The 27,689-nt window shown below is 44.7% G+C and overlaps 1 protein-coding gene across 5 annotated transcripts in view; it reads left to right on the top strand.

The window, feature by feature from the left end:
• Nucleotides 1-25,756, top strand: part of CREBBP (CREB binding protein) — a 95,134-nt gene extending 69,378 nt beyond the window's left edge. For all 5 annotated transcript variants that reach the window (XM_030285218.4, XM_030285220.4, XM_030285219.4 and 2 more), the window contains 13 exons: nucleotides 259-347; nucleotides 5,167-5,247; nucleotides 5,877-5,933; nucleotides 7,126-7,203; nucleotides 7,684-7,751; nucleotides 11,767-11,917; nucleotides 12,671-12,817; nucleotides 13,308-13,421; nucleotides 14,526-14,691; nucleotides 15,621-15,788; nucleotides 18,833-18,994; nucleotides 19,241-19,522; nucleotides 21,387-25,756. In XM_030285218.4, the coding sequence (XP_030141078.1) occupies nucleotides 259-347; nucleotides 5,167-5,247; nucleotides 5,877-5,933; nucleotides 7,126-7,203; nucleotides 7,684-7,751; nucleotides 11,767-11,917; nucleotides 12,671-12,817; nucleotides 13,308-13,421; nucleotides 14,526-14,691; nucleotides 15,621-15,788; nucleotides 18,833-18,994; nucleotides 19,241-19,522; nucleotides 21,387-23,555 (3,732 nt within the window). In that variant the 3' untranslated portion in view covers nucleotides 23,556-25,756. The remainder of the gene's footprint in view (nucleotides 1-258; nucleotides 348-5,166; nucleotides 5,248-5,876; nucleotides 5,934-7,125; nucleotides 7,204-7,683; nucleotides 7,752-11,766; nucleotides 11,918-12,670; nucleotides 12,818-13,307; nucleotides 13,422-14,525; nucleotides 14,692-15,620; nucleotides 15,789-18,832; nucleotides 18,995-19,240; nucleotides 19,523-21,386) is intronic.
• Nucleotides 25,757-27,689: the final 1,933 nt, after the last annotated feature.

Below are 27,689 nucleotides of genomic sequence, written 5' to 3'. Positions count from 1 at the left end.
ACCTTCTTTAGTCATAAGTAATATTAAAATACTTCCCTGTTTCCCATATCCATAAAGCAGAGGTGAAAGGGTCAGCTGCTTTTAGAGTTAATGATTGTCACCAGATTGAGAGGGCTGTGCTGGTACATTGGCAATAGCTGGAAAAGTGTGGTGGCCATGGCAGTGTCCTCTGATACCCACAAACATCAGGTTTGCTTTATAGATCCCTGCTGAACAAAATCCCGCATTGTAAAGCTGCTTTTCTCCCTTGTTTTGCAGTATGAGTTCTCTCCCCAGACCTTGTGCTGCTATGGCAAGCAGCTGTGTACTATTCCCCGGGATGCTGCCTACTACAGCTACCAGAACAGGTAAGTCCTTGAATCCAGGATTTTCCCCTTAATCAGGAAGTTGAGAGTTCTTTTGAGTTCTCTGCACATACAGAGGATGAGGAGGATTTTTATCTTTTACTTCCCTTTGTCAGCTAAGTCAGGGAAAAGTTCTTTTTTTCTCTTTCCACGCTGTCCTTTTGCAGGTGACTCTGTTTTTCTGTGCTGCAGTGTGAGGCACTCTGTTCCTCAGAGCTTGCTCTTAGCCAGGCTGTCCCATGCAATGCTTCAGTGCAGGTCAACTTGTCCATGTTTGCCATAAAATAAGGAGCAGGGCTTGCTGGAGGGAGAAGGGCAGGACTGCAAAAAGGCACTGGGAAATACCTTGTTCTAGGAGAATTGTGAAAATACGCAGATTTGTTTGCAAATTAGTGCCAGAATTTGCCAAGTAAAGGGTACAGTGATTGATTGCAAGACTTGTGTTTCCCCTTCCTAGTCAGTGCTTAATTACATTTAAATTAGCTTGGAAGTAGCATTAAAAACTACACAGAGACTCCATGAGAAGCTGTGAAAATTAAAATTTTTCTTATTTTTTAATTAATTCGGACTTGGTGTTTCTATTATTCTTAATAAACAATTGTTAGATTAATTTTCCATTTAATGTTTAAATCACCAGTGTTAAAATCACAAAACAAACTCAAAACTTGGCTTTAATTTTGGTTTCTTAGATGATGTGTGTCTTTGCCCCCAAATAAAACACACAATACAAATGGGCTGAGACAAAAGCTTCATTTTAAAAAGGGCAAAGTAAGTTATGAATTGCTTTCCAGAGGCCTGGCAGCCTCTAAGCCTTGCCAGCTGTGAAGTCACAGAACCAATTCAGACTTCCAGCACTTGTATTTCATCTTTTTGGGCCATCCCTTCTCTCCAAACGTGCTCTTGGGAAGCTCTCAGTCTATTGAGCCCCACGCTGGAGCAGCACAATGTGGGAGAGGAAAATTTGTCATCCCACCTTGCGTGGGGGGCCTTGGGTGGCCTTTGAGAGGCAGAAAGTATTGACAGGCAGGAACAAATTCATGAGTTCTCATAAAAGGTTTTATACAGCCACTGTGGACTCTGAAAAGTCAGGCTGAAGAGAAGTAAAGCAATTAAAATTTATTTAAAGAGACACTTCAGTACTTTCAGTGGGGAAAAATAACTCATTCCCTTAAATGCTGGTAAAATTTAAAATACTTTTCGTGTTAAGCATTCTATATTTGGAAAAAATAGTAACTTCAGGTTGAATTAAAGAAGGGCTCATTCTTGTTTCAAAACTGCCTTCTCCGTTTAAGTTTGTGTTAAATCGTCTGGATTATTCCATGGAAGGCAATGTTGGTCACTAGCAAGAAGTCCAGGGTGAGTGGAGCAGAAGGTTCCTCTGCACTGGGGGCTGTAATATTCCACTTTTCTGCCCATTATAAACATGAAAGTCCATTGAAGTAATATTTTTCTGCTCATCCAGTTGCCTTGAGAAGGGGGTAGGTGCTTTGTGGTGGGGTTGTGTTCAGGAGGAGTGTGAGGTTTTCTGTTTCAGGCCCAATAAATGCAGTGATGAATGATTGGGGCTTTTCAAAAGGTATTTCTAAAGCTTAATCACCATATTGTTTAGTAATAATTCATTTTTCATAGAAAGCCCCTGTTCATCAGCTCTAAACCACTCAAATTTCCTGGGACAGTGATCTTCAAATCTTAAGTGTTCTTAAACAAGTAATAAAAAAAAAAAATTGTAAAACAAATTCCATGCTTCCAGCAGATCTTTAATTGGTCAAATGTTCTTGAATTTTCCATGTACAGAACAGGAAATATAGTATACACTTAAAGTCCAGTGTATAACATGACTAAATTGCAACTAAGAATATTTAGGCACCATTGAATAAATGAGCACAGGCACCATAGTTCAATCACTAAGTTAATTATTTGGTATAGAACTGTTTAGATTCCTTAATAAGGCAGAAATTTAGCTTGAAGTGTTCAGAAAATGTGCTGCATGTGTGAATATCCAGTTGAGAAAACCACATGGTGTTTCAGGTTAGTACTGCCATCCAGTTATGAATTTAGAATTGCCTTTGCACTTAATTACAGTTGGGAATTCACCTGTTCATGTGAGATTGAGCATTTTCTGGACTTTGGTGTTGAACCATAATGTTGCTCTTTAATAAACAGGAGTCACCTGAACAGTCTGCATTTGAAAAGCTTTTCATGTTTGATGTCTTGCAATAAGTACATTATTTGGGGTTTCTATGGCTGCTGTAACTACAATATTGAATGTTTTTTATGGGTTTTGCTGAATATTTGTGGTGACATGCAAAAGGCAGGTCTCAGTTCCTAAGGGTCCATATCCATAATAAGTTACAGCTATTGCTTCATCTTGGTTATTTTATGGACAAATGTTCATGATCTTTAGGTGATTCATTTTCACCGTACTTCAGTTTTTATTTCCTCATTTTAATATCATGGATTAAAGCTTAGAGTGCTTTGAAAGCCCATAAGTTATTCTGAAAATGGATCAGAATTAACCTTTTCTGGGACTGTTTAAATGTAGCAAATTATTAATAGGAGCCTTGGCCATGGATTTTTCTGGTTTCACTCTCCTGTATTTGTGTCCTCCTGACTTTCAGTCCTTCCCAGTCTGACTTTTAAAATGATGAGCAACTGTGTTAGTAAGGAAAATAGTGGTGGGGGTTTGTAATTTAAGAAAAAATTAAAGAAGCACGTTATAGGAAAAAGAGAAATTAACAATGTGTGAAAAGATATAAACTTCTGAACCTCTTATGTTTGGATTTTTAAAAAATTATTAGATACTATGGTATCAGTTTAGGGATTGGGTGTGAGGGGCAAAGGAAATCAGTGGAAATGAGATGTGCTGTGTCTGTACCCACTCCTGAATCCTTCCTTTCTAATAACCACAATGTATTTATCATCCCCAGTGATAGCAAACTAGTGAAATACATTTGTTTTTCTCCTGGCCTCGCTCTGTTGCATTCTCAGCTCCCAAAGCCTGGTTTTACCTGGGAGGGCCGTGTGTTTAATGCCAGTGGAGCTGCCCTAGGAGGAGCTGGGTGCAGTTTAGAGGGGTTAGGCTGGCAGTCCTGCCAGGTGACTGCACGGCAGTGCCAGTGGGGTTGGGTTAACTGGAACCAGCCCTTCCCCTGGGAGCCAGCCCCACTGTGCTCCTCCTGCCACAGCAGCTCCTGAGCTGTGCTCAGGGGACTCGGGAATGGCTTGTGGAGCATCTCCCCTGCCCAGGTGTGTCCCAGCAGGAATTCTGATCCATGCCATGCCAGCAGTGCTGCCAGTGCCTGTTGCTGTCTCCAGGCCAGCGCAGCCCAGGAGCTCTCTGGGGCTGCAGCAGTTGAGGTGTCCGGGGTGGGGTGAGGGGCCAGAGCTGCCCCACTGCTCAGGCTCCATGCTGGAGTTGTTGGTTCATTGTGACACTGAGTCCTCTTGGTGCTTCTGACACTCCCATCCCCACAGCTCTGGTGTCTGAGTACTAAACCTGCCTCGTTCTGTGCTGCCATCGCTGCTTCCACTCTCTCACTCTCCATAAAGCTCCTTTATTTTGATGATCCTTGTGGCCTTCCTGCATTTTACAGCTGTGGCCTCTCTGTTACCTTTGTTCATGTGTGAATTCATTTAGCCTCTTTTTTTTAATTTTTTTTTTGTTTTTTAGTGACCCTGACAACTTTGGTTCCAGTTCATCTGAAACAAACAACCAAAAAAAAAACCAAAAAAACCCCAAAACAAAACGAAAACCCCACCAAATGCCCCCCCTCCCCCAAATCTATGTAACTTTGATGTTATTTTATTTTTTCAAATGCAGATTGTATTTTCATAGAGTTGTATTCCAATTTACTCAGCTTGGTTTGGTAAACTGCAGAATTGTTTTTGCTGAGTATGACTTGGATTGGCTCTTGGTCTGGTGACCAAAAATTGTACCTAGCCTTATGTTCAATTTGTAAAGTTTAATTAATTCCACATCTTTAATGTACCTGATAAATATATTGTATGTATGTACAATATTTCATGTTGTTCACATATATACATATATTGTATTTATATATATATAAATGGCTGGAAACTCTGACCCATAATTGCATTTCTGTTAAATGTTTGTCTAGAGTATGGATTTGGTTTCATTTATATGAAAGAATGTTAGCTGAGCAATTGGTCACATTTAATCTTACAGTCAAATTTGGAATTTATTGGTTCTATAGATTTTTTTCAATATTAAGTGTTTCAGCTTTTGGAGTCTTGACTCACAATCAGTAAATGCTTTCAAGCATATTTCCTAATTACTTAAATCTGTGATAAATGTGTCCTTAAAGCTTGTTGACAGGCTCCTTTTTACCCAAAGGAAACTCAATCAGTTGCAAGCCTGGAATCAAAGAGTATTTTTTTTTTCCCTGAGCGATGCAAATCAAATCCAAATTCTTAAATTTGAGGCCTGTACAAACGTAGCTCTTGGTGGCTACTCCACAAATCCTGCCCAGATTTGGGAAGTGAGGCCCAGCACTTGTTACGATGTGTGAAATGAGACCGAATGCTAATCTGTGCTTTGCCTTGGCTTTCTGCTCTGTGTTGTCTTGGTGTTTGCGTCTTACCTCTTACGTCTGTGCTGTTTGTTCCCTCCCCTGTTCTCTAATCCTGCCCTCCCCTCCCTCTGTGCCTCCTCATTGTCCACACTGACCCATCAATCAACCAACAACGTCCCCCCTTCCGTCGTGCTCCTGGTGATCTGCCCTGCCCTGGTTGGTGGCTCCGTGCTTGGGTGGCTGTGTTTGTGCTGGACCAGCTCACCCAAATATGGCCTTCTTGCTGACAGGTATCACTTCTGTGAGAAGTGTTTCACTGAAATCCAGGGGGAGAATGTCACCCTGGGTGATGACCCTTCCCAGCCTCAAACGTAAGTCTCTTCCTTTCCTCTGCATCCTGAATTTTGGAATGGGGCAGGGGGAGGGTGTCCTGGTTTGGGAGTAAAACCCAAACCCATGGGTGGTATCTGGGGGGAAATTAGTTATTCTTTCCTAGCAGGAGATTTCTAGGGACAGAAATTCCTGGGGTGGCAGACCCTGGATAATGTGTTTGGAGGGGAGCAGTGGAAGCTGTGTCAATAAATGCCACTAATCCATCACCTTTTCTGATTGAAGACTTCTGATACCTCACCTCTTGAAGCAGAGCTCATGTACAACAAAAGGCTTGTCTGTAACCTGGCCAGAAAAATCAGATTTGTGGCTTACAAGCTGATTTGGAAGGTGGCACTTTACTGACAATAGCTTCCCTTGTTCTTTATGATTTTAATTTATGTGTAGACTTGGATATCTCTTGCTTTTAATTTACACAGAAAGTGAAATGGGAAAAATACTTTCTGTAGCTTAAAATACAATGAACTGAATTGCTTGCTCTGACCAGAAAATAAATACTGAGGTGCTTTCTTCAGACTTGAGGTTTGCTGCAATTCAGCAAAGCATGATATTGTCTGAGCCTGTGATGTGAGGGTGCTACTGAGTTTTCATATTAACTCTTTGTCCCCAGAACCATCTCTAAGGATCAGTTTGAAAAGAAGAAAAACGACACCCTGGATCCGGAGCCGTAAGTACCAGGCTGTTGTTTTCCTTCCCAAAATCTCACTGCTTCCACTTGTCCTTGAGCCAGCAGGGCAGAAATGGGACAGGGAGTAAAGAGCTCTTCTGTTCCCCATTCCCTGCTCAAACAGACTGCAGAATCTTTCCCTAAAATTCATGGTACAGTGCCCAAAGTTGATGTCTGGTTTGATACCCCAGAGGAACACGAGAGCCTGTTCCACAGACAGTTCCTGGTTCTGTAATTTGGGTAATTCCAAGGGTGTGCCAGGCCTGGGAATGGCCCTCCCTCCTCCAGAGCCTTTCACCCCGGGCTCTGCCTTCCTGGGGCACTTCTGCATTTCCCCCTTGTGGTTCTAAACCACATTTTTCTCTTCCCTGAGTGCTGAGCCCACCCAAAGGCCAAGGTACCCTGTGTTACCTTGGGATGTTAGGGGGTGCCCAGCTGAACACAGGGTTGCTTTTCCTGCAGTGGGATTTTATCATCCTGCTCCGTGTTGTCTGGCAGTTTGAGGCACAGCGCATTTTGATTGCTTTGCTTATCTTTACAAATTCTGAATAGAGCTCCTCCCCAGGCCTGGAAGGCTGAACTGAGACTGACCCCCAGTGCATTTGGCTTCTTAACTCTGGACTGGGAAAACCTCTAACAGTTTTCCCATCCAAAAAAAGAATTCTGACATACCATTTTTTGACCAGAGAACAAAAGATAAAAACAAGACTACAGAAGAGGCTTTCAGGCAAAGACAAGTTAATACATGTTTTTTTGCCAGGGTGGTTCATGAATGACTAGTTCTTACATTTACAATAAGTTGAGCAACCATTTATTCAGCTTGTGGTTGTTGCAGCAATTCAGAATTAAATCTGTGGAGGTATTGTTGAGGATTCTGTGAAACTGGGATTCTGCTTAGAAGAGGATAGAAAAGATCCAGAAAAAGTTGTGCATGACAGCCTATTTCAGATTTTTAAATTAAACCAGCACATTTTGCAATTTATATATAGGTATAGATATATATGTATAACGTGCATGTGGATTGATAGATGTACATCTGAATCTATTCTGAGTATTTTTTTTAAACTTAAATGTAAATTGGACCTGATGAAATTGATTCAGTTCTTAGCAGAGGATTGGCAACTCCTTCTTTCATTCTGAATTCTGGAAAATTACTTACCAAAGGTAATTTGCTGCTGTTTTTTTCTCTTAGGTTTGTTGACTGCAAAGAATGTGGTCGGAAGATGCACCAGATTTGTGTGTTACATTATGATATTATTTGGCCTTCAGGGTAAGAGATGTTTGTTTTTTACTTCTTGTATAATGAGACCAATGTAGTTCATGCAATTAAAGACTTTCTACCTTTGTTCTTTAATATGTGGACACAGCCTTTTAAAGAACTGGGGACAAAGCGTTTCTAAATAAAATTTTTTGTGTGTGTGTTTGGGGTCTTATTTCAGTATATTCAGATGAAAATGTATATATTCATCCACACAGATTTGTGTGGTTTCTTTCTAACTCTTAACTAAGGGCAGCTGGCTGGAGGGGAATTTGTGGGCCCAGAACACAAATGCAGGTGTAACTGCTTGGCAGAGTTAAACCAGCTCATAAAAGCTTTAAATCCCTCAAAAATTGAGTGAAATAAGCTGTTCAAAGCCAGAGAAAAATATATTGTACTTTGACATTTAAATTACATGTTCAAACATTGGGTTTAAGCTCACCAATAATGGGTTTATGCTAAATTTTTGGCTTGTCTTTTTTTCCTCAATAGGTTTGTCTGTGATAATTGTCTGAAGAAAACTGGTAGAACACGCAAAGAAAACAAATTCAGTGCTAAAAGTGAGTTTGGTGTTTCTGTTTTTATCTTCATCTTCTCTCTGCCACCCCTAATGGGTTTTTGATTGAGACTTTGTGTTGTCATGACAGACAGCACAGGAACATTTGTAAAATGGGGAGCAGCATAGCCCAAGGCTGTCAGAATTTTAATCAACATTTGAAAGCCCTGCTGTTTATGTGTTTGTGGTCAGTCTTGTTGCTGCTTGGTGTGTTTGACATCTTTGTCATTGTTTTCTAAGGTTAAAAAGCAAAAAGGGACAAATAGAACAGAAGGAGCACAGGGCTGTGGGTGCTTCACTGGCTGCGTTCAGCCAGGTTTCCCTGTCACGTTGGAGCTGTAGTGACATGATTGTCACCTCTGTGCCCTTACATATCCTGTAGGAACCAATTGTGCTGCAGTGCAGGTGCTGCTGCCAAGCACCAAAGTGTGGGAAAAGCTTTTCTTGCCTCCAGAACAGTGGTGGGGTAAGAACTGAGTCACTCCTTGTGCTGAGTGCTCTTGGCAGTAATCATTGTCATGGTCTTGTAGAAATGGGCACTGAAGAGAGGGCCAGGGGATGCCAGGTCAGGTTGTCTGAGTCTCCAGAATCCTTACACAGGGTTCTCTTCAGGCATCTGACATCAGGGAGCATAACTGGGACATTTTTGTTCATGCAGATCAGGTGGGGCAAGAGGAGGGGCTGGTGTTGGAAATGCAGAGTCAGTGCAGAGGGCAGAAAAATAAAGTGAGTGTAGACACCAAGGGGGTGATTCAGGCACTTGAGCAAGCAGAACTTGCAGGGATATTTCATTCCTCCCTTGATCCTTTGATCCCTTCCTTAATCCTTCGATGTTCTGAGCATTACTGGGTGATGTTGTGCCTCCACAAGCCTGAAACTTCCAAGCTGGGATAAAGGATAGGTTTTGCATTAAAAATGTGACTTCTTGAGAACTTGCTGTGTGGTTGATTGTGTAACAGGAGATGTGAAGGGGGTAATTTGCAGGTGATGATGTTGTGTGAGGCATGGTGGGTTCCAGCAATCAGAACAATCTCTGGAGTAACCTGATGCACTCAAGAGAGTTTTGTTTTAAAAGGTCTAAATTAGTCTCATTAAAGACAGATTAAAATTGGAGGAGAAGATTAATAAAATTATGAAATCCAACTGCAGTGGTAGACATCCATTTTAAATGGATGTCTGTTCTATGCTGACTTTATAGCATGTATTGATGTAAATTTCCTTAAAATAAGTGTGTGATTCCCTGGATATCTGCAGTTGTTCTGTGGCTCTGGTTAAAGTTTGAGTAACCAACCATGTGGTTCAAAGTAATTATTCTGTTCTGGACAGGAAAATGGTGCTTTTGTTCCTTTCCTCCCTGTCCCTCTCCTTTCCCTGCTGTTTGGCTGTCTGGGCATCTGAGTCCTGCTGCTGCTGTAACCCACTGGTGGGCTGAGGTCTGGAGATCAGCTTTCTTCAGCAATGCTCTGCTAGGAATGCAAGAGCAGGAAAGGGAAAGGAAAGTCTGTTCTTGTCATCAAAACCTTGGTCTTGCTGCTGACCTGAAAACAAGCTTAAGCAGTGCAAGTTTGAAATAGGAAACATGAACATGCTCTCTCTTCTTAAAAAAAAAAAAACATTTACTGCCCAAGTTGCCATCAAGATTTCTCCACTCATTCAAGCATGATGGCACAAGTGCTGATAGCCAAGACAACATATCCCTCAGCTCTTGTGGAACATTCCTGTTCCTAATGTATAGTGAGTAAAATTGGTTATCTTAACTGATAGCCTGCCAGATATAACCAGTGTGCAGCTGGGTTCTGCTGGAAAACCCTGAACTTTTGAAGTATTTGTTTTGCTAAGAAAATCTACAAATATTATTTCACCAGTAGCCAGTGCAGAGAGGTTCAAAGACAAAAGATATCCTGACAAATAAGTCACCCAAAGTAGTTTCCTGACAAGAAGTCACAGCAGGCCAGGAGTTGGAGTTTCTTCCTCTCTGTCCAATTACTCATCCACTAACAGAGGTCTGCCTGTTGCTGCTGTCACAGACCTGTGCCGGAGGTTTCTCCTCAGCAGTCTGTACTTTCTTACAGTGCATGGACTTTCTTACAGTACATGTAATTTTAATGCTGCCTATTTCTTTTATCTCCTTATCTGGTCTTTTTGGGTTTGTTGGTTTCTAAGCTTTAATGCATTGCAGCATAAGGTTGCTTAGCATTGGGAAGATGAAAAGATGAAAATACAACAAGACAGAGTTAACTCCAGTGGCTTTCTGAAAATGTTCCCACTCATCAGCTGAAATGGAGCCCTTTCTTCTTTTTCTGTTTGTCTTCAGAGAAATCAACAGAACAAAACAATTCCCTCATAAAGTATATTGTGCATTTCCTTTAGAGTCATCCCCCTGTTGTTACATATGGAAAGGCCAATACAGTGTATTGGAGTGGGAAGTCCTGGAAAAGGCTCAGTGTGCTGCAATTGGTAAAGGGCATGGTGTTTGTACTTCAACCTGCCTTTAAATTTAATTTTTTAATTCAAATTACGAATTTGGTAAATTATATTTACCAAATTATATTATATTTAGATTAAAAATTATATTTAGAAAATTATATTTAGACTGTGTTGTGCTGGTTATGACCACAGAATCTCACTGGACAAGGGGACTGATTGTAATTAAACTGCCAGAGGACAGATATTGGGAAGATATCCTTCCCTGGCAGGGTGGGGAAGCCCTGGCACAGGGTGTCCAGAGAAGCTGTGGCTGCCCCTGGGTCCCTGGAAGTGCCCAAGGGCAGGTTGGACAGAGCTTGGAGCAGTCTGAGATAGTGAGAGGTGCCCCTGGCCATGGCAGGGAGTGGCACTGGATGGGCTTTAAGGTCCCTTCCAACCCAAACCATTCCATGATTCTATAAAATAAAATTTTAAGTGTATAAGTCCCTTAGAAAGTGAGACAGTCCTTTGAGTATATGTGTGATTTTTCCCCAGTATTGGAGCCTGAAGGAAATTTAGCACAGATATTTCACTGCAGAATTCTGTGTGCAGGCTCAGAGTCAGGGAGGAACCAAGGGCATTGTGTCAGGAGCCAAATATCAACTGAAAAATCAAGTAACAGAGAGCAAAAATTAAATGTATTTTATTAAAATGATCATCTGTAGATTACACCATCACTTTGGAAAAGATAGCAGATTGACCATAAAGTGAAGTAGAAATATGAATGATAAAATAAGTACAGCAGGATGAGAGGAAATAGTCATAAATCTTCAAGTCAAAACAGTGGGGTCCTTCTGCTTTCTTAATTTAACCCAAAGTCATCGTGATTTCTGTAATTTGTTGTGGATTTATTTGAAAACCATCACATCCTGTACGACCACAAACCCAGCTCTCCCCACAAAAGCCAGTTGTGAATGTAAAGATGGAGTGAGGGCATCTGGACAATCTGTGGGCTTGAACTCCCCGAGACCTCCATCTCTGGGCAGGAACTATTTAACCTTGATGTGCAGATTGCTGCAACTGCAGTCCAAAAGCTCTCTTGAAAAGAAAAGCAAAAGCAATGAAATCTCCATTGAAGTCAAAAGGCTTTTCATTTCTGTTGATTTGCTTTGCTTCGCTTGAAAAGGTGTGGCATGGAGCCAGATCTGTGAAGTGATGTAATCTCTGTCAAGCAGCCAGAGTGGGGCTGGGAGGAGAAAACATTTGCAGGGTTCATAAAATAAGGCTGAAATTGAAAAATGCTACGTAAAGCTGCCTTTGTTAGTTCACTTGCAGGGTAATTGTGCCACTCCAGTGGGTTCAGCTGCCCTGGTGGGGTGTGGAAAGCAGCGGGGGGGGTTTGCTTTTGGGGAAAAGCAGGGATGGGTTTGCATCTTTTTATTTCAACTGTATAAATCAAACAATCCCATTTTCATATGGAGGGAAAACAAAAGGGAAAAAACCTAGTTCCGTCCAGAGGAGGAAGCTGAAAGAGCTCTCAAGTACAGCAGCAGCCTGAGCTGAGCAGCTCCAATTTTAACATTTCCATGGTGGTGTTCTCCCCTTCCCTGCAGGGCTGCAGACCACACGTTTGGGGAACCATTTGGAAGACAGAGTGAACAAATTCCTACGGCGTCAGAACCATCCTGAGGCTGGAGAGGTCTTTGTCAGAGTGGTAGCAAGTTCAGATAAGACAGTAGAAGTCAAACCAGGAATGAAATCCAGGTTAGTCCTATGAATTATAATGAATACACTCCTTTTTATTTATTTTATTTTGAAGCCTCCTTGCGGGGCTATTGTGAAATTGTGGCAATTTGCACCTTAATGCCTTTATGCATTTTTGAAATTTGGGCATGTTTAGAATTATGAAAGGTTAAAAAATGTAGAGGAAGTGACTGTTTTGGAGGGAGTGGGAACATCCTTGCTTATAATACTGGGACTTGTTGTCACTACATCTTGAGAGTGATCACATTTGGGTTACAGAATTCACAGTTAGTTTGGAGCAGTTGCTGAGATTTTGTTACTTACTCTTCCTTCATTTTGTTGTGTTTTTAGAAGCACTTCAGCTTTCAGGAGTAATTTTTAATTAATAAATGAAAAGCTTAAAAGATTTAGTCTGTGAAGTATTTTGGGTTAAATTCATAAAAACTGTGTTTATGTGACATCACTTCATACTAATGCGTCGCATTTTCTGCTCTGTAGCCTATTTAAAGGCTTGTGGTCTCTGAGGATATTCATGTACTCAATGCTGGCCTGTTCAGCCCTGTGTCCTATATGGAAACAGTCTTTCCATGAATTTACAGGAACAGGACCCCCTGTTCCTGTCTAGCTCTGATCTGACCCCATTTAACTCCTGCCTAAAAACGTTCCTAAGGAGTTAAAAATAAGATTGACAACAATCCCCTCATTCTGGTAGACACTACTTTAATAATTGGCATTTTGTTTGGGTTTTTTTCCTCCTGCTGCCCTTCCCTGCAGATTTGTGGACTCTGGTGAGATGTCAGAATCCTTCCCTTACCGTACCAAAGCTCTGTTTGCGTTCGAGGAGATCGACGGGGTGGACGTGTGTTTCTTTGGGATGCACGTGCAGGAGTACGGCTCGGATTGCCCCCCTCCCAACACCAGGTACCCTCCTTGGGCATCCTCCCAGACCCCTGCACCGTCACTGCACACACAGACATTTGGGATATGCATTCCAGTTCTGGCCCACAAATCCATCCTGCTGTAGGACTGCAGATGACTTTGAAGGGAAAGACAAATATCAAAAAATGTCATTTATTAGGATAAATACTTATCCTAATTATCATCTCACACAACCTCCTATATCCACCAAAACAATAAGTCCAAAAAAATTTACAAAACCTACAGTTATAACAAACAAAAACATTACATTTTTTTTGATTCTGCTTTTTATTTTGCCTCTCAATGTATATTCTTGCTGTCTAAAGAGATACAGCCCTTCTTTTGCTTTGAGGACTGTTTACACCACGTTAAGATGCTTGAATATGCATTAAAACGTCATCAGCATTTATTTGTCTTTCTGCATGTTTGCCTAGTGCAGAAGTGAGCTGTCAGTAGGCAGAGCAGCCCTGAGTGTGTCCCTCTGTCCCTGCAGGCGTGTGTACATCTCCTACCTTGACAGTATTCACTTCTTCCGGCCCCGCTGCCTCCGCACCGCCGTGTACCACGAGATCCTCATCGGCTACCTGGAGTACGTGAAGAAACTCGGGTGAGTGAGAGCTTGGCAAGGAAGGAAATCTGGGGCTTGAGTGGTTTTTCACTTGGGGTGGTCTCTGTTTCCTTCTTGTCGGAACCCCGGCCTGGTTCAGGGGCTCCGTGTGGTGGAAAAGTCTCTCCTCCAGCCCGTGCTTCCAAAGAAAACTCTGCAGCCTCTTGTTGTCTGGTCTCAAGGCAGTTTATTGCACGTTATCTAAAAGATTTTCTTCTCTGGCTGCTGTGGTTTGCTCACAGCTCAGGCAGAGGCACACACACACCCTGACATCCTCTCTGTCTGCTGTCTTCTTCTTCTCCCTCTCTGCCCAGGGCTGCTGCTGTCTTTTATATGGTACATTATGTGTTACATGTTTACAGTTTTTCCCCAATGCCTATTACCTATATTAAATGGTGCTTTTCTACTCTAAACCAATCCATAAGTGCCCACATCATCAAGAACATGGAGGCAAGGAAGAAGGAAGAGGAGGAACAGGACTGGCCTACATTCCTCCATATTAAAACCTCTGACCCCCATGTACAAAGTAAAAACCCCCCTGTACAGGTGCTAAAACCCCCTTGTACAATACTAAAAATTCTTCCCTCTGCTTTGTAAGTACTTCTACTATAATATCTAAACTTTTGTGACTCCTTGTTCCACCTGCAAAGTTGGTAACTCATTCCATGGCTCAAACTCAAAATCACAGCTGTTTCCAGCTGCCTGCCAGGGTCTCAAATGCCTCCGACCAGGACCTGGAACCTCCAAAAATGTCTGAGGGACATTTTGACTTCCAACACTTTCTGACCTCTCTGAGATCTGTGGAGCAAGAGTCTCTTCCACAGTGGAGAGAAAAACTGGGATGTTGTCACTAAGGTGGTTTTTATTGTTGGGATTCCTAAACTCATCATTCATTTGGTCAGAGGTTCACTTGATGTTTAAGCTTCATTATTATATCCCTGACCTTATCCCTTGTCAAAATACGGGTTATTGCCTCAGCATCTTTGCTACAAAATAAAAAATCTTAAAAATTTAAAAGATAAAGCCAGAAGTCTGAATTTATAACTAGGTTTGAGTAAGTTTTCTGGTGGGAGTCACAGATGTTGTTTATTGTGTGTGACACAGGTATGTGACAGGGCACATCTGGGCCTGTCCCCCCAGTGAAGGAGATGATTACATCTTTCATTGCCACCCACCTGACCAGAAAATACCCAAACCCAAACGTTTGCAAGAATGGTATAAGAAGATGCTGGACAAGGCATTTGCTGAGAGAATAATTCATGACTACAAGGTTTGTTACTGTTTAATTTCTGATTCAATTTTATAGTGTTCTCATTTGAAGGGAACTACTGTTGTTTCATAACACCTGAAAAGTGGAGTAATGTTGTACAAGGGGTTTATTTTCAACCAGTGTCTTCATTTTCTTAGATTTTCTTGAGGTTCTGCCTTTCAGGCTGAGAATTCCTTAGGTTTGATGTCTGCATGAAGGGAAATCTGCAAGAACCTGCCTTTGTGTATTTTTCTTTCATTGCATTTTCTAGGCAAGGAAATAAGGAGTTTGTCAAGGTTTATGGAAGCTGTTTCTTTCTGGTGATTCTGGAGGAGCACATGAAATGGTGGACCCCACTAGTGTGAAATAAAAGAGCTCCTTATGACAAGAATGATTTTCATAACTGCAGAATATCATACATGTACCCAAGGAAATAAGTAGAAGGTGGCAAAGGGAGCACTTGCCACTCATTTCATGCTAAAATGTACAAGAATTCCTTAATGGTAATGACAGTGCTGGAAAAAATGGATGTTTTGATGGCAAGTGACAGCTCCTAAATGTGTGGAGTAGGAACAGCCTCTAACAACCCTTGTCATCAGGTGGCAAAGAGCTGGGAAATCTGGGCCTCCTGATAAGGGGGTTTTGAAACCAGGGAGGGGTCAGTTGCATTTTCCAGGGGTATCTTGGTATCTCCCATCATGTCAGGAGCATGAAGTGATGGCATGATGGGGTCAGGAAAGCCTCAGCGCTGATCCTCAGATGGAACAGGGAGTGGGGCTGTGCCAGGGTTGCCAGGCTGGGTCTGGAGCTGTCCCAGAAAAGGAGCCCCTGGCAGGAGCAGCTCCTGGCTGTGGGTGAGGCCCAGATGCTCTGGGCTGTCTGGTCCTCCTCTCTCTCTGCTAAGTGATCTTCATTTATTCATTCCTGCTCTGGTGTGGTGTGTTCAACAGGACATCTTCAAACAAGCGACTGAGGACAGGCTGACCAGTGCCAAGGAGCTGCCTTACTTCGAAGGTGATTTCTGGCCTAATGTGCTGGAGGAAAGCATTAAGGAGCTGGAGCAGGAGGAGGAGGAGAGGAAGAAGGAAGAGAGCACTGCAGCTAGTGAAACAACAGAGGTGGGTTAGCTTTATGTGCCATATTCTCCCTTAGCTTACAAAGCTGGTAATTAATGCTTTAATATAGAGAGGTCACATCAGATAAACTAGAAGAGATCATTTACAGCAGACATTAAATCAGGGGTCCCTTTAACTGCATTTCTGTTTTTCTTCTTGGTTAACAAATCTACTGATGGCTTGGTTTGGTTTTTTTTAACATGCTCAGAAGTCACTTATGTCAGTTCAGCACCTCTCTTCTCAAAGAAATGTGTTAAGCTGCTTTTGCCACGCTACATTTGCTTGCAGTCATTTGGCTGAGTTTTTGATTCACACCTTTGCAAAGCACCTCCAGTGTTTGTGATTTGAAAGGTGCTGGATTTTTCAAAGCTGAATGAAATGTGGCTGTTATTTAAGCACAGGTACTTGTAGTCATTTGCAACAGTAAAGGGCTGAAATTTGAAAGTGTTTATTGCAGGCTTTGCGTTGGTGGGAAAAGTTGATCCTGATGGTGCTGTTCCTTCACCAACATTTTCTCTTTGTCTATAAAAAACAACCAAGCCAAAAAAACAACAACAAAGTTTTCCAGGGCCCTGGACAGAATGTCATCATTCATTTTTATTTCCATCTTGCTTTTTTCTGCAACCAAATGGTCTCAGCACTTTTATACTGTCCCTTTCACTTGAGATTTGCAGCAAGACATTTTGAAAATAAATGTTGTAGGAAAATCTGAATCTAATAGATTGAAGTAGAACCAAAAGCTTTACCTGGAGAAGGCCCCCTTGAAGCTTAGACTGTTTGCCTTCACTCTGTGTTACATGGGATGGATGTGGAGGGGGGTGGATCTTAATCCATCAATTTTGTGATGTCAGAAAGTTCCCTCTGTTAAACCGTAGCAGCTTGTCAAAGTTAATTCAGTTTGTGGCTATGTTTTAATAGAACCACAAAGTTAACAGCTTTCACTTCATTTCTTCTGAATGTGACTTTGAATGTTGAGATAGTTCAGCAAGCACTGCTGTATAAAAAGAAGTGGAAGGCAAGGCTTGGAATTAGGCAGCAGCCCTCTGTTGCTAACAGGATCACTTCCAGTAAATCAGGGAAAACACTGGTGTGAACATTTACTCTGCATCTAGGAGAGGGGAAAAGGTGTTTGAAAAAGCCCAGAACAATTCATTGTGAACTCAAACAAGTTGTGGCCTAAAATGAGACAATGCAGCCTTGGATGGAAACATCCCTGTGCTCCCCTTAATGCCTGGGGCAGCAGCAGGGGACACAGCCTGCACCCAGGTGTCTGAGGTGTCATCCAAGCATGGCACAGTGGGGTCTTTGCCTCTTGACTCAAGAAAAGGAGAAAATTTAAAAGTATGAGAGCTTCCCCCATGCAGACACTTAAACTGGGTCACTTCATGGAGAAAACTGCCCAGCAATGGGGATCTCCGTGGGTGCAAGCACCACATGGATCTTGTGACTGAAATGGCACAGAATCTGTCTTAAATTCTTTGTCCTAAATGTTGTGTATGTGAAGAGAAAGCTTCCTGCAAGTGAACATGTGCTGCAGGTATCAGTCAAAGGGAGAGTAAAGAGGTGGCAAATATTCAGAATTCTTGGCAAAGGTTCTGAAGGGGTGAGGCTCCCCCAGGAACTGTCTCCATCAGCATCTCTGGCTGATCTGGCTGAATGTCAGAATGAAATGGTACAAACACAACCCTACAACTTCTTAAAACGGCTTGGAATACTTTGTACAGTTTGCCAAATATAAACTTGCTAAAGGTGGAGTAGAAAGAAAACTTAGACTTGGCTTGTTTGATAAGTTTTAGTCTGTTCTCCTTTTGGTGTTTAAACTTTAAGATCTCAGTTGGGGCTTTAAGACGTGGAGGCAAAGGAGGGCAGGCTCCAGTTCCATCAGTGGAAGGAAACTTGGGGGCAGTCAAGGTGGGAACATAAAACAGGTCACTTCTCAGTCCCTTCAAGTCACTTACAGCTCTGTCTGGTTTCCCATAAAATAGCCTCATTTTAATTTCCAAACAGGTTTGGTCAGAAAATCCACAAAATTAGTTAGAGAGAACCCAGGAATGGACAGGGAATTCCTGTCCAAGCCTAATTAATGGAATGGAAGGATGGCAGCAGTCTATAAATAGAATTGCTTTCTGCAGTTGGAATATTTTTGTTTTCCTGGAATAAATATGCCTGTGGACAAACCCTGTGTTTGCTTGTACATACTGTTCATGGAACTTGCTTGTGTATGTGTATATATTTATATTTATATATATCCAAGTATTTCAGTTGCTTATTTTTAATTTTATGATGACTAAAATTCTAGAAGTTGGAGAGGGTTTTTTTCTGAGCCCTCCCTGCCAAGGGCTTGGGGTTTGATTTTTTTAAGGACATGAGAACTCTAAAAGTTATTTCTGTTTCCCCATGTCATCTAAATAGCATCATCTGGTATTTTTCACTCTCTTTACTTACATCTAACGTTCACTGTGGTCTGTGTTGTAACTTGGGCACAAGTGGAGGTTTTGGAGATTATTTTTTTGGGAGCTGCACATGCGGCTGGAAGTCAGCAGGATGAAGAATAATGTGTTTTGTTGGTTTCAGTTCAAATCCTGCATGTTCTTATCTGTGTCCTAGCCCTAAATCTGTTCAGTAAAAACAAGCATTAAATCAGAGCTCAAGCAAGTATGTGACACACCAAATGCACAGCAAAGCAAAGTACTGCACTCTTGGAATTTTAGGTCCATATTATGTGTGTCATTTTATCATCAGCTGCAAGATCTAAAGCAGTGGAAGCTGAAGTATGATGTTGGAGAAGGAAAAATAATCAGTGTAAAATGGATTTTTTTAAATATATACATACTTTAAAAGTTTCTTTTTAAACAGTGTTTGGATTTGTTTGCCTGCCAGTTTGGCTTTTGATTTTTCCTGAAAGATGGGGTATATTTAACACAGGAGGGCTGATTTGCAGGCATTGGAACTAAGTTCTATTCCTGACAGCAGAAGTGTGTCACCGTGAGCCCAGTGAATGGGAGAGCTCTCCAAAGTGTAACATCTTTCCTGTGCCTTTATTGCAGGGGAGCCAGGGCGACAGCAAGAATGCCAAGAAAAAGAACAACAAAAAAACCAACAAGAATAAGAGCAGCATCAGCAGAGCTAACAAGAAGAAGCCCAGCATGCCAAACGTGTCCAATGACCTGTCTCAGAAGCTCTACGCCACCATGGAGAAGCATAAAGAGGTACTGCTGTAAAAAGAGAAGGGTTTAGTCCTGTACATGCAGGCACAGCGATATTCAGAACTGAAAAATCAGGAGGAATAAACCCTGCAGTTGGGCTAGGAATGTTTCTGTTGCATAACAACATATTGGAAGAGATTAGCCTAAACCAAGTTAATTAGATAATGTTCTCACTGCAGAGAACCCCAGCTCCTTCCTGTAACATTACCTGACCTCTTTGCCTTTTATTTTTTCCCCACTTACCTGCAGGTGTTTTTTGTGATTCATTTACATGCCGGGCCTGTGATTAACACTTTGCACCCCATTGTGGACCCGGATCCACTGCTGAGCTGTGACCTGATGGACGGGCGAGACGCCTTCCTCACCTTGGCCAGAGATAAGCACTGGGAGTTCTCCTCCCTGCGCCGCTCCAAGTGGTCCACGCTGTGCATGCTGGTGGAGCTGCACACCCAGGGGCAGGACCGCTTCGTCTACACGTGCAACGAGTGCAAGCACCACGTGGAGACCAGGTGGCACTGCACTGTCTGCGAGGTACGTGTGGGCACGGTGGCACTGCACTGACTGAGAGATGGTGGCACTGCACTGACTGTGAGGGATGGTGGCACTGCACTGACTGAGGGATGGTGACATTGCACTGACTGTGAGGGATGGTGGCATTGCACTGACTGAGGGATGGTGGCATTGCACTGACTGTGAGGGATGGTGGCATTGCACTGACTGAGGGATGGTGACATTGCACTGACTGTGAGGGATGGTGGCATTGCACTGACTGAGGGATGGTGGCATTGCACTGACTGTGAGGGATGGTGGCATTGCACTGACTGTGAAGGATGGTGGCACTGCACTGTCTGAGGGATGGTGACATTGCACTGTCTGTGAGGGATGGTGGCACTGCACTGACTGAGGGATGGTGGCATTGCACTGACTGTGAGGGATGGTGGCACTGCACTGACTGTGAGGGATGGTGGCATTGCACTCTCTGTGAGGGATGGTGGCACTGCACTGACTGAGGGATGGTGGCACTGCACTGACTGTGAGGGATGCATCGTCAGTCATGTATGCATTGCACTGACTGACACACATGTGGGGCACCTCAGAACTCAGCCCTCTCTTGTCCTACAGCTGAGTTTGATGGGTTTTTTTGAATATTCCCAAAGCTTCTCCAAATTAAGCCCATCCTGGTAAAGGGCTGCGAAGCCTTAAGGGGAGGTGACTGTCCTCACCTCCCCTTAGAGGGTAGAAGAGGTGGGTGCCTTTTCTTGTAGAATAAGTGACTTTAGTTGCTTGACATGGAAAGCACCCATGCTCTGGAACAGCTTTTGCTGCATTGTTTATTATGCTACTGCTAGTCTGCACAGACAAGTTCTTTACCTAATTTTAAAGAATTATGGCTCTTAGAATGGTTTAGGTTGGAAGGGGCCTCAAAAACCATCTTGTTCCACCCCTCTGCCATGGGCAGAGACACCTTCCACTAGCCCAGACTGCTCAAATTTCAGGACTTGTGTTAGAGAGGTTATCCATGGGGCTGTACTGGTGTGCTTGAGGCTTTTTGGAGGACTTGTGTTCACCTCTGGCTGTAGCTGAACAAAAGACATTTGAATAAGTGCAGCCTCGTTTTTACACCACAAGTTATTGCCAGATTTGTGGGGAAAGAGTCTTAATTAATCCCTCTGAGGAAAGCACTGAGCAGAGCTTCTTGAGGCGAGGCTGCAGGACATGGATTGGACACACGCAGGGAATTAGGTGGTGGAAGGAAGCTTTAGGCTCCTTTAAGGCTGCCTCTGGTACCTCTGTGTAAGGGAGTGCCCTTCCTCCAGCCAAAAAAGGGACAGGGCAGCAAAAAGGTGCAGGTTTTGGGGTAAGTGACTGTCTGTGCGTGAAACTTGTTTAGAGATTTTTAAAAATACACATTTAAGGGTAGTAATTATAAGTCAGTAATTACACTAAGGATAAATGGAGGGTCAGACCCTACTTTTTAGGAGTGACCATAGATTTATCTTACTAGTTGGAGATGCTGGCACCCCAGTAGGCATCACAGAAAAATAAACAGTTAATGTCATCAAAAGGGAAAAATTGAAAAGAAAAATTTTCTTTTCATGTAACAAGATGACACAATGATAGCCCCAGTTGCATTGTTACCTGCCACAGCGAAGAGCTGTGATTGCAGGCTGCCTGGACAGGCTGTGTAGCCACTTCCCTGGCTGAGTGCAGGTGTGAGGTGAAGTGGCAGCTGTTGACAGTGTGTGACTGTCATCCTGCTTGTGCTCTGTGTGGTTGTACCCACAAGCACAAGCCTGCGCAGGGGCTGGTGCTGCTCCCCTGGAACCACTCTGCTCTCTGGCCCTGTGGTTCATGCCTTGTCAGCACCTGAACTCTGGGTTTTCTTTTCTTGCAGGACTACGATCTCTGCATCAACTGCTACAACACTAAGAGCCATGACCACAAGATGGTTAAGTGGGGCCTGGGTCTGGATGATGAGAGCAACAACCAAGGAGAGCAGCAGTCCAAGAGCCCCCAGGAGTCGCGACGGCTGAGCATCCAGCGCTGCATCCAGTCCCTCGTCCACGCCTGCCAGTGCCGCAACGCAAACTGCTCTCTGCCATCCTGCCAGAAGATGAAACGGGTTGTCCAGCACACCAAGGGCTGCAAGCGCAAGACCAACGGCGGCTGTCCGGTGTGCAAACAGCTCATAGCTCTTTGCTGCTACCATGCCAAACACTGCCAAGAGAACAAATGCCCCGTGCCATTCTGTCTCAATATCAAACACAAGCTCCGACAGCAGCAGATCCAGCACCGCCTGCAGCAGGCTCAGCTCATGCGCAGAAGGATGGCTACCATGAACACCCGAAACGTGCCTCAGCAAAGTTTGCCTTCTCCTACCTCAGCAACGCCTGGTACCCCTACGCAGCAGCCAAGTACACCGCAGACACCGCAGCCTGCTCCCCAGCCCCAGCCCTCCCCTGTAAGTATGTCACCGGCCGGCTTTCCCAGCGTGTCCAGAACCCAGCCCCCCACCACCGTCTCGACAGGAAAACCCGCAAACCCGGTTTCCGCGCCGCCGCCTCCGGCCCAGCCGCCGCCGGCCGCCGTGGAAGCGGCTCGGCAGATCGAGAGAGAGGCTGCGCAGCAGCAGCAGCAGCAGCTCTACAGGGTCAACAACATGAACAATGGTTTGCCTCCCGGCCGCCCGGGACTCGTGAACCCCGCGGTGGGCTCGGTGAACCAGATGCCGCAAGTCAGCATGAATGTACCCCGGCCCAACCCCGTGAGCGGGCCCGTGATGTCCAACATGCAGCCCGGGCAGTGGCAGTCGCCGCCGATGCCGCAGCAGCAGCCGATGCAGCCGGGCATGGCCAGACCGGTGATGCCGATGGCGACGCCGCAAGCCGTGGCCGGGCCCAGGATGCCGGGCGTGCAGCAGCCGCCGCGGAGCATCACCCCCAATGCACTTCAGGACTTGCTGAGGACCTTGAAATCGCCGAGTTCTCCGCAGCAGCAGCAGCAGGTTCTTAACATCCTTAAATCCAACCCTCAACTTATGGCAGCTTTTATAAAGCAAAGAACAGCCAAATACGTGGCGAACCAGCCTGGGATGCAGCCGCAAGCAGGGATACAGCCCCAGCCCGGGATGCAGCAGCCGCAGACCGGCATGCAACAGCCAGGCATGCACGCGCAGGCGGGACTGCAGAACATGAACGCGATGCAAGCCGGAGTGCAGAGACCGAGCGTCCCCCCGCAGCAGCAAGGGATCGGAGCTATGAACCCCCAGGGACAGGCGATCAACATCATGAACCCCAGCCACAACCCCAGCATGGCCAACATGAGCCCGCAGTACCGCGAGATCCTGAGGAGGCAGCTCCTGCAACAACAGCAGCAGCAGCAGCAGCAGGGAGGGGCCAGCATGGCAGGAGGGATGGCAGCTCACAACCAGTTCCAGCAGCCCCAAGGCCCGGGAGGTTACCCCCAAGCCATGCAGCAGCAGCGGATGCAGCAGCACCTATCCATACAGGGGAGTTCCATGGGACAGATGGCTCAGATGGGACAGCTGAACCAGATGGGCCAGCCCGGCCTGGGGGCGGACGGCGCTCCCAACATCCAGCAGGCCCTGCAGCAGCGCATCCTGCAGCAGCAGCAGATGAAGCAGCAGATAGGGTCCCCCGGGCAGCCCAACCCCATGAGCCCACAGCAGCACATGCTCTCAGGACAACCGCAGGCGTCTCATCTCCCTGGCCAGCAGATCGCCACCTCCCTCAGCAACCAGGTGCGGTCCCCAGCGCCCGTTCAGTCTCCCCGTCCCCAGTCCCAGCCGCCACATTCCAGCCCGTCACCCAGGATACAGCCCCAACCGTCACCGCACCACGTCTCTCCCCAGACTGGTTCCCCCCACCCAGGACTCGCAGTCACTATGGCTAGCTCCATGGATCAGGGACACTTGGGCAACCCAGAACAGAGTGCAATGCTTCCCCAACTAAACACCCCCAACCGCAGTGCGTTGTCTAACGAATTGTCTCTGGTCGGTGACACCACCGGGGACACATTAGAGAAATTTGTGGAGGGTTTGTAGCATTATGGGAGCATCACTTTTGTTTCTTCTTTCCTTTCGTGTTCTTGGATATTTTGTACTGAAAAATTCAGACATCTGGGTTGTTTTGAATCCTAGATGGAACTGCTGCTTCCTACAGATGGAAGAATTAATTGCTGTTTAAAAATAAAAAGAAAAAAAAAACAATACAAAGAATATATTTTTTTGTTAAAGCCAGGCGGTTAAAATATCTGGTCTCTTTTGTGGGTTTTTTTGGTTTTTATTTTTTTGTTGCTGTTGACTCATACCTTTTTTTTAACGGGGAAAACAAGTTCATTATATTCATATTTTTTATTTGTATTTTCAAGACTTTAAACATTTGAGTTTAAAAGAAGAAAAAAAAAATAATATTCAGAAACTGTTTCCTGAAATAATGCAACATTATAGCGTATCCCGGTAACTTTGACACATGGCGGGAAGATTTTTGTTTTCTATAGTGAACTCTGCAGGCGTTTGAAGTATTACCCCTGGGAAGATAGGAATTGACTCTTGCACACATTGGCCAACGCCAAAATCCTTGTCTTGCAGATGTAGAAATTGTTGCTTTGTTTCTCTGATAAAACTGGTCTTAGATGAAAATAGGGATGATCACTCTTAGGCCGTGCTGATCTGGATAGAGAAGAAACATTCTTTTCTTTCTTTCTTCTGTGTGAAACTTGAAACGAGGAAAGCAATTCTAGTGTAAATCATGCAAGCGCTATAATTACTATAAATAAGAAAATCCAAGAAGATTCAATCACTGTATAGAATGGTAAAAAGAAAAAAAAACTCATTTCTTACTTATAATATCATATTGTTAAATAAACTGTGTGCAACAGACAAAAAGGGTGGTCCTTCTTGAATCCATGTACATGGTATTAACACTTAGTGTTTGGGTTTTTTGTTATGAAAATGCTGTTTTCAACATTGTATTTGGACTATGCATGTCTTTTTTCCATTGTATATAAAGTATTGCTTAAAATTGATATAAATTACTGAAGTTTTTAACATGTATTCTGTTCTTTAAAATCCATGTAAGAATGTTTAAGGTTTTTATTTATTTATATATTTTTTTGATCATGTTCTTTGTAAGACATAGCTATGACGATTCACTCATGACCCGGAGCAGCCAGAGGCAGCGGTAGGAGAGGCACGATCCATGGATATTGTAGCTAGCATGTCTGTTTTACAACACCCTTAGCGATTGTTTCCTTTTCGGGGAGGGAGAGGAGAGGGGAATGGTTCCCAGACATCGACTCTTCGCAGGCGTTCATCCATAAGGGTTAACTGGAATAAATTATTAATAGCCGTTGCTTTTTAAAAACTGCATTAATTTAGAGAAGGATCACCAATGAAAGGAAAATAGAGAGTATTGAGTTAATTCTAGGCTAATTTATTTAGTCTACAGTAAAATATGAACCTATTGACTTTAACACTATTTTTCTGCTGTTAACTCTGAGTCTAGATTTGAGGGTTTTCTGTGGAATAAAAAATAACAAATCATGTACATGTTCCCTTTAATATCCTGTCACCATGCCCTGTTATACTCACTCCTCCTCCCCTCAGTGAATTGCTTTCTCTGAGTTAAAAAGTCCAGGGAAAATTTCCCAGCGTAGGTGTGAGCTCAAACCACGAGGAGCCTGAAGCGCCGTCCCTCCGAGCCCGAGGGCTCCGTGTGCCCGGCCGGGCTGTGCAGCTGTCCTGGCAGCACCGGGCACACGCAGCTTTTCACATCCAGTCAGCGCTTCCTCCGGCCTTAACGTTTTTATCGGGACACTGGTGGGGGAAAACGGGGGGAAAAGAGCAAATCTTTATCTCAGCTTTTGTCCCCGTACTGTGAAAATCGTGCGCTGCGGCGCCGCTTCGTCCTTTTTAACTGGAGAGGGTCTCTGCTTCAACTTTTACTTGCAACCTTTTAACTCTTGTACCTTTTTCACTACCATCGGATTCATCTGCCCACACAATTGTCTTCAGCAATTCAAGATGTCAAAATTTGGGGCTGGGGTGAGGTCAGTGAACACTAAACCCAAAGCTTGTCCAAAAGAAATTGCTGTAAAACAAACAAACAGAAAAAAAAAAAGATGGAAAGCCCTGATGCTGTGTCTCATGCTGTGTACTTAAAAAGAGGAAAAACACTATATTTGTGATCAAAAAGAGGAAACTTGAAATGTGCTGGTGTTTCTAATAAAAGCTGGTAAAACTGCTTGGATTGAAGGATGGTTCCACTTGGCTGGTGGCCGCGAGGATCAGCGGAGCCTGACGCCCGAGGTTAAGATCACTGCGCTCAGTCTCACTAATTCCTCTAAGTAGCCTCCATTTTAAAGGCATTGGCACCGCTTCCGGATTTGGATAAGCTGAGTCCTCTTTGGAGCACAGAGCTGCTGTGGCCCCGGTGCAGCTTGCTTGGGTGCCTATTCCCGGGGAAGAGTGGAAAAAAACAGCGGATGGGAAGCAAATACTGGAATAATTTTTAAGTACAGCCTGAAGTGTGGCGAGATCACAGCGCCAGGGGATCGATGTAGATCCCATACCCAGGTGTGCTGGGTAAGAGCAGATGTTTCACAAGGAAAAGAAGGGAAATGCAGAGCTGAAACCAAACCTGAGGAGGGGCTGGGGGTGCAGTCCCTGCAGCCTCGGGGAGGCTTCACTCCAGTCTCCTGTGAGTGTTGATAGGAAATTCAGCATATCTGAAGCCTTTTCCAAGTCCCGTCTGTTTGATGGGGAGGTACAGTCAGTAAGGAACAGCATCCTAGAAACATGTGCATTTATGAGGCAAGAGCGCACTGGAGCTTGGTGCAGGAGCTTTACCACCAAAGAGGGTGGGTAATGCCTTCCCCTCACTGAGTTTTGGAGTAGAAGAAGGTTCTTAAATTTGAACATCGAGCTGCAGTGATGGTTCTCTGCTCTTTTCCTGGGCTGCCCGCCCTGCTCTGCTCTGCCTCCTGCCGCCGCTGCTGCTGCCGCAGGCTGGGAGCTTTCCCTCCCGCTGCCCCCACAGCTGGACTTCCCCTCATGGCTCATCCCTGTCCCACCAGGAGACACATCTGCCCACAGCACTTAGGTGAGTGCTCCCTGCTCTCTCTGCCTCCCGCACGCCTTAGAGCGAAGCAGGAGGGAAGAGGAGCCCTCTTGCCAAACAGGCTGGGACAGTCCCCCCTCGGTCACTGTTAAAGGGCAGCAGTAGGTGTTGTCCCTTCTAGCCGGTGGCAGTGGACAGCAGTAAGTGGCAGCAGTTCGTGGCTTACAGGGTGATCAGGAGCTGTATCAGCTGCTCCTCCCAAAGCCCTCCCAAAGCACATTTGAGCCCATGGTTCTTCCAGTGCAGAGAAGATGGAGCAGCCACCCTGGGGCTGGGGGAGCACCGCAGAGGTTGCTGTGCAGGGCACCCTGTGCTTCCCTGAGCTTCTCCACAGGCAGGAATTTTAAATGCAGGGCAGGACGCTGCCAGGGCAGCAATTGAAGCGAGTTGGAGCCAACCCCAGGATAACTGAAACGAGCCTGGACAGAGGGGAGGATCTGGATCAGATCCCCTGTGATCCCTGCAGGAGCACATTTCATGGGTAAGGGTGAAAGCAGACCCAGGGTGAGGCAGGAGGAGGATTCGGGTGTTTCACAACAGGTACAAGAGCTCTGGTACAGCGTCGCCCTCGGGAGTGCCGTGGGGTCAGTGAGCACTTCGAGGGGAGGGAAGCTGGTTTGCAACCAGCTCAGAAGTCATTTTGGTTTTGGCTGCAGCATGGGGAATCTCGATGAAGGGCTGGAGTAGGTTCCAGGTGGAAATGCAGCCAGCAGAAGGATGTCAGAGTGATGCAAAGGCTCGTGCTGGGTTTGTTGCGCCTAATCCATAACGCTGAGTGCCCCACAAACCCCGCTCCGTGCGGCTGTTCCTTAGATATGAACTTCCAAAACAACACTCCGCTCGGCGTAGTCCCAAAAGATCAGCTGCGAGCATGAGTGAGTTGCACACGGACCTTTCCAGCGAGCTCCCCCGGGCCTGGGATTACAAAACTGGCTCTGTTCGATGGGCACGGTTCCCTCCTGAAAGCTCCTCGGTCTGGAAGTGGTTAGTGCTCACCAAAAGAGACCTGCTCCATCTTTTATTTTTGGCTGTGGTGTTCATTGAGGCCAGGCTCTGCT

Source organism: Taeniopygia guttata, chromosome 14 (genome assembly GCF_048771995.1).
Source record: "Taeniopygia guttata chromosome 14, bTaeGut7.mat, whole genome shotgun sequence".
In the NCBI taxonomy this organism is placed as follows: Eukaryota; Metazoa; Chordata; class Aves; order Passeriformes; family Estrildidae; genus Taeniopygia; species Taeniopygia guttata.
The sequence above is the reverse complement of the archived record's forward strand: the minus strand, read 5'-3'. Positions and strand labels throughout refer to the sequence as shown.